The sequence below is a fragment of the Dasypus novemcinctus genome, chromosome 6 (genome assembly GCF_030445035.2).
Source record: "Dasypus novemcinctus isolate mDasNov1 chromosome 6, mDasNov1.1.hap2, whole genome shotgun sequence".
NCBI lineage: Eukaryota > Metazoa > Chordata > Mammalia > Cingulata > Dasypodidae > Dasypus > Dasypus novemcinctus.
In genome coordinates, this window is record NC_080678.1 from 47,733,171 (window position 1) to 47,739,170 (window position 6,000).

The 6,000-nt window shown below is 34.4% G+C and overlaps 1 protein-coding gene across 1 annotated transcript in view; it reads left to right on the forward strand.

Moving 5' to 3' along the window:
• Nucleotides 1–4,805, forward strand: part of HECTD2 (HECT domain E3 ubiquitin protein ligase 2) — a 131,357-nt gene extending 126,552 nt beyond the window's left edge. Inside the window, exon 21 of the mRNA XM_058298765.1 lies at nucleotides 2,513–4,805. Coding sequence (XP_058154748.1) covers nucleotides 2,513–2,633 — 121 coding nt within the window. The 3' untranslated portion in view covers nucleotides 2,634–4,805. The remainder of the gene's footprint in view (nucleotides 1–2,512) is intronic.
• The last annotated feature ends 1,195 nt before the right edge of the window (nucleotides 4,806–6,000 follow it).

Here is a 6,000-nt window from a genome sequence, read left to right on the forward strand (position 1 = left end):
TGGGTTTATCTTATTTTGAGTTCATTGAGGGACTTGGATGTGTATATTCATGTCTTTTGTTAAATTTGAGAAGTTTTCAGCCATTATTTCTTTAAATATTCTCTCTGCTCCTTTCTCTCTTATCTTCTAAGATTCCCACAATATGTATATTGATATGTTTTATGGTGTCCCACAGGTTCTTCAAGCCCTGTTCACTTTTCTTCATTCTTCTTTCTGCTCCTCTAATGGGATGATTTCATTTGCCTTATCTTCATGTTTACAAATTCTTTCTTCTGCAAGCTGCAATCTGCTATTGAAGTCTTCTGGGGAATTTTTCTATTTCTGTGGCTTTCACACTCTGTTGGCTTCCTTTTCATAATTTTCATCTATATTGCTCTTCTCTTTGTGTTTATCTAAGGTTTTCCTGATTTTCTTTAATTCTTCATGTTTTCCTTTAACTCATTCAGCATATTTAGGACCATTTTTTTTTAAGTTCTTTATCTGGTATGTCCCTGGTCTGGTCCTCCTCATTGATGCTTTCTAAATGCTTTAATCTTCTCCTTTGTCTGGGCCATCACTTCTTTTTTGTAATCTTTTGTGGAAACCTGGAATTTTAATATTTTTAATGTGTTATTGCTGGAATTTAGACTCTGAGGTATCTGTTCCTTACCTACCCAGATAGTATTATGACAGAACTTTCCTTGAATGCCTGGAGATAACAAAAAGAAGAAGAAGAAGGAAGAAAAGAAAGAAAACACCTTTCTCAGTATTTTCATATGGGTCTTAATCCTATCTGGATTAACAAAAATATTATCAATTAAAAAAAAATAACCTGAGTAATATATTTTAATTTGAAGGTGATGGTACATCCAAACTTTTCCAATTATTATTATTATTATTTCAAGTATTACCGTGAGCTCACACATGGCTCAGACATAAATCTAGAACTCAAACAGCTTTAGGACTCCTGGTAGGAAGCTCCCACATATTGTCAAAGACAAGAACAACACTCCAGTTAAGAGGAGAGTTTCCGTTCCTCTAATAAGGCCCACCGTTGCAGATGCACTAGATTTTTGTTAATTAAGAATGTTAAATCTTTACACGTTAAGAATGCTTGTTTAAAGTCAGACTGATCTGGGTTTGGATCTCAGATTTACGGCTCTACCAACTCTTTGGCCTTAACCTGTCTATATACATTCTTTTTCCTCATCAGTAAAATAATAATAATAATAACCACGTTTTAGGTTGCTTGGAGGGTTAAATTAAATGAAACAATGCATATAAAAGCACTCAGCAAAATGCTTGTCAAAGATCAAGTACCCAATAAATGCTGATTCTAATAATTCTAAGAACTCTTTTAATACAAGGCTCCCTAAATTTATAATCATACGATCTTACTTTAAAAATTTTCTCCTTTTCTCTGGTTTATTCTCTGTTTTTATTTATTTATTTTTTAAAGATTTATTTATTTATTTATTTCTCTCCCTTTCTCCCCCACCCCGGTTGTCTGTTCTCTGTGTCTATTTGCTGTGTCTTCTTTGTCCGTTTCTGTTGTTGTCAGCGGCATGGGAATTGAGTTTCTTTTTGTTGTATCAGCTCTCCGTGTGTGCGGCACCATTCCTGGGCAGGCTGCACTTTCTTTCGCGCTGGGCAGCTCTCCTTATGGGGTGCACTCCTTGCGTGTGGGGCTTCCCTAAGCGGGGGACACCCCTGCGTGGCACAGCACTCCTTGCGCGCATCAGCACTGCTCATGGGCCAGCTCCACACGGATCGAAGAGGCCAGGGGTTTGAAACGTGGACCTCCCATGTGGTAGACGGACGCCCTAACCACTGGGCCGAGTCCACCACCTCATCTCTGTTTTTATTTATTGACTTCTCTGGCAAATACTTTGATGCTGTGAAGTTCATAAAGACTGAAGGAAAAAAACTACTATATCTGTAGAAATCCTGAACAGTGTTGTCAAGAAGAGGATCAGAGGAGCGAATCAAAAGCATTCAAATAATGAATGTGCATGTACAATGAGGGCAACAACATTAAAAGTTGGGCTTCAAGTATCCCAGAAATGTTCTTTTTACTACTTTTTTTACAGTCAAGACTATAATAGTAGTGATAATTATAATATCTACTACTCTACTAACTGTTTTATGTGAATGTTCATTTAATCTTTTACACTATCCAACTGGATAGTTTATCCTATGACTTGTGACATTAAGCAACTGCAACAAGGGGCCACAGCTAGTAAGTAGAGGAAGCAGTATTCAAATTCAGATCTGACTCAAAAAAAATGCCTTTAGAATGAAAGTTTCACAAGAACAGGGACGTTGACTGATTTGTCTATAAACATAGCCCCTGTGTCTAGAATAGTGCCTGATATTAATACATAGTAGTACTCAATAAATATTTGTTCAATGAAGGAATGAATGAATGATTTCTTAGCATAGTAAAATAAATTTGAATGTATATTTTTAAAAGTTGCTTAGTAATAGTTTTCTGTGTGTTTGAAGACTATCTTTAAAAAAATATTTTCTCTAGGTTACCTGTGGCCCATACCTGCTTCAATCAACTTTGCCTTCCCCCCTACAAGAGCAAAAAAGACCTGAAACAGAAATTGATCATTGGAATTTCAAATGCAGAAGGTTTTGGACTTGAGTAACCTAGAAGACTTGAAATATAATATTTTATATGTAGCATTCACCTCCGTCTTATTGTGCCTTTAACCTTTTCATGTTTCTGTCTCAAACACCTTGACAAAGCTTACCAACTTTAAAATACTGATATTTTAAAATCAAATATGAAATATGTTCAGCAGAGGCATGATTTTCTAAAATGACAGAAATTGCTTGACTGCAGAAAATACCAGATAGCCAAGACAGATATGGGTCCAGTTCCCTTTTTTATAGCACTTTATCATTCTCCATAAGTAGTTTGTCACAGGTGTTCCACTGGGAAAGCAGAGTGCAGTGAGGAACGCATTTATGACATAGTTGAACCCAGTGGCAAATTGTATGTTGCTAGCACACAGTAGCAAAGCAGATAGCTACATTATCATATATATAAGGCATGTAGCCATATTTTCATATAGAGGTAAACAACAGTATAATTGCAAATGCAGTTTACAGGGTTTTTTGATATACTGGCTTTGATCCTATATGATTCTTTTCAACTGTTGCTGAAAAATCTGTAAATAACTACATAATAGCCTGAGAACAATGGGATTTTGATAGTGCCATTTATTGCTAAAGATTTATTTTTACAAAGTAAATTCAGGGTTTTAGATGTGTATACAGCTTTTACAAATCAATAAAGATGATTGTATAAGAGTGTAACTATTTTCAGATTAATTGGATTCAAGGTTATATTCTTTTAAGTATTAGTCTGCATGCTCATTGACAGTAAACTAGTTTCTTTTAGTACAGTACTCTGTAATATTTATATAATCATTTCTTCTTAAGGATGAGGACATTAGAAGAGAAATCAGAATTTACTAATCAATGATTGTCAATTATAAGCACAATGGAATGGAACTGTTTATATATATATACACACATATATATATTGGTTGATATGTAAGACTTTTTTCTAACATTTTTGGTCACCAGAAGTCCTGAAACACTAATTTTTGAAGAGGTAAGATATATAGTATTTGACAAAAGTGAATACAATAATAACATCTGTGTCAAAATGATGTAACTTGGTGTAAAAATAGAGTTCATCATTTTGACCAAAGGTTTGTTTTTCACTGGATTCTGACTGTAGTAAATTCAAGAGTACTTTTTTGAGTGTTCTAATAAAGTACATGTAAAAAGAAACTGCATTTTAAGTCAGACAGTAAATGGTTTTTTTTACAATAAATGAAGCAGTTTTATTAGCATGTTACAAATGTTTCCAAATCAAGACTTCTTTGATAGCTTTCCTTCAGAATACTCTGAAGTTATATTTGCAATAATAATGACGCCAGCATTTAGTACCAGCACATGATTCACATGTAAATAAATATTTTCCAATTTTTTTCTGAGTTAGGCTATTTTCTTGTTGCCAGCTTCCTGCACCCAACCAGCAAAATTCTTTAAGGGTGGAGGAACTAATCTCCTACAATTCTGAAGCTAACCCATATCTCTTTGAGAAAAAGGAATTTCTTAGTTTTACTAGTCTTTTTGATCAGAAGTGACTCTGCTTTTCATTTGGGAATACTCTTTAAAGGGTTTTTCTTCTTAAAAATCTTGAAGCATTAAAGGCATACGGTTTGGTTTGGTTTTGCTCTGTTTTTAATCCATGCAAATAAAACTGCTTCTCTCTTACACTGCTTGAACTAGAGAGTAAGATATTTAATGTAGGTTATTACTAGCTAATAAGCACAAAGAATTATGTATAAGAAACCAGATTTAAGTGTTTTAAATAAAATGTAAACAAAGTTCTTATTTGGTAGAGATGACTCATGGAAAAATTGTGTTGGCTTGGTCTGCATGTTTAATGATGTGCCTGTATATTGATAGCTATATCACTTTTTAAAATAAGAAGTACACAAGCAAGCCAAATATAAATCCATAAATAACTGGAAAATTTTTGTTTTTTGTTGTTATTAAGTTGAAATTTTTAACATTTATCACTAAATTGCATATTGCCTTTATTTATTTATGCTGTTTTTTGTTTACAGTGTAATAATACCTCATTTTTTAAAAAAATAAAACTACTGTTATATTTCATTTAAACAGCCTAAAGAATTCATGTAGTTACTTTTTTAATGTAATCTGTTAATGAATTCCTGATTTTTGTATCTGGCACATTAAATTAAAGCATTGCATAGTACTTACCAATATTTACAAAATGTCTTGTCCTTTTTTAATCTTTGCTTAATCATATTTTTGTCCGTATGATCAGAAATTTTTAACAGTCCAGCTTTTTGTACAAATCAGTATTAAGTTGTTAATTTCTGGATAAAATTTTTCAGATATTCAAGTTATATAGTCAATCAGGCTTCATTTCAATTTTTGAATGCTAGACAATAATAAGTTAGGCTTAAAATATCTTATAAATGCAACTACTTTTTGCATTATACTGACTCAAACTAGTGCTTAGGAAAATGACTAATATATATAGCTTCAAAAGATGTGTTACTGATGTTAAGTAGAACTTACTTGGCATTATTTTCTGTATGAAATGTTGTATTTCCAATATTTAGGTGATCACTCAGTAAATATTCCACTAAATGAATATGTAATACCAATATAGGCCACCCAAAAGGGAAATGACATTTCATCGGCTACAGTAGATAACTGCAGATCTTAACTATTCCTCCCCCAAACCATTAGTTTGGCCTTTTTCATGTTTTTGTTGTCTCTCAGATGTGACCCTACTGTTCCCTTCTTACAGCCTCTTTCTTAGTTTAGATAAACTCTTATCCCTTCATAGCCAACTGGCCTCCTTGACTATGCACTATACTTCTCCAATTCATCCTAATGCCCCTGACAGTTAATCTTTATAAAATTCTGTTTTCATCATGTACCTCTCCACCAACTAGCTAAGGTATGCCTGGTATTTAACTGATCACCTTCAAACTCCAGGGCCTAGCATGAGTTCCACTTTTATTAGTTTATTTTTATTCCCCAATACCAAATTCCAAAAGGATAGCTCCTTTACTGTCTCCTGAACATACACTGCTTAATCCCATCCCTGCTCAGCTTATTACCTTCTAAGGACCTCTTCCCGTTCTTCTCCAACCAACCAACTCCACTGTCTATCCTGACTAGCTCAGGTCTCCTGCCCTCCATGGCCTACCTCCCCAGACCAGAATTCGCTCTCCCTTGGCAAACCTTGCCCTGAATCACCACCCCCTCCCAACAACAACAACGACAAAAAGCTATGAGGAAGGCAAATCTCCCTCTTTTCCCCATAATACCTATTTTCACTTCTCAGGAAGCACTTAATGTTTCGGACTTCTATGCATATCAGCAGCTTGGGAACAGAGTTCTTTCCTTTGTCACCACCCAGCACCTAGCACAACGCTGGTTAGAAGACTTCAG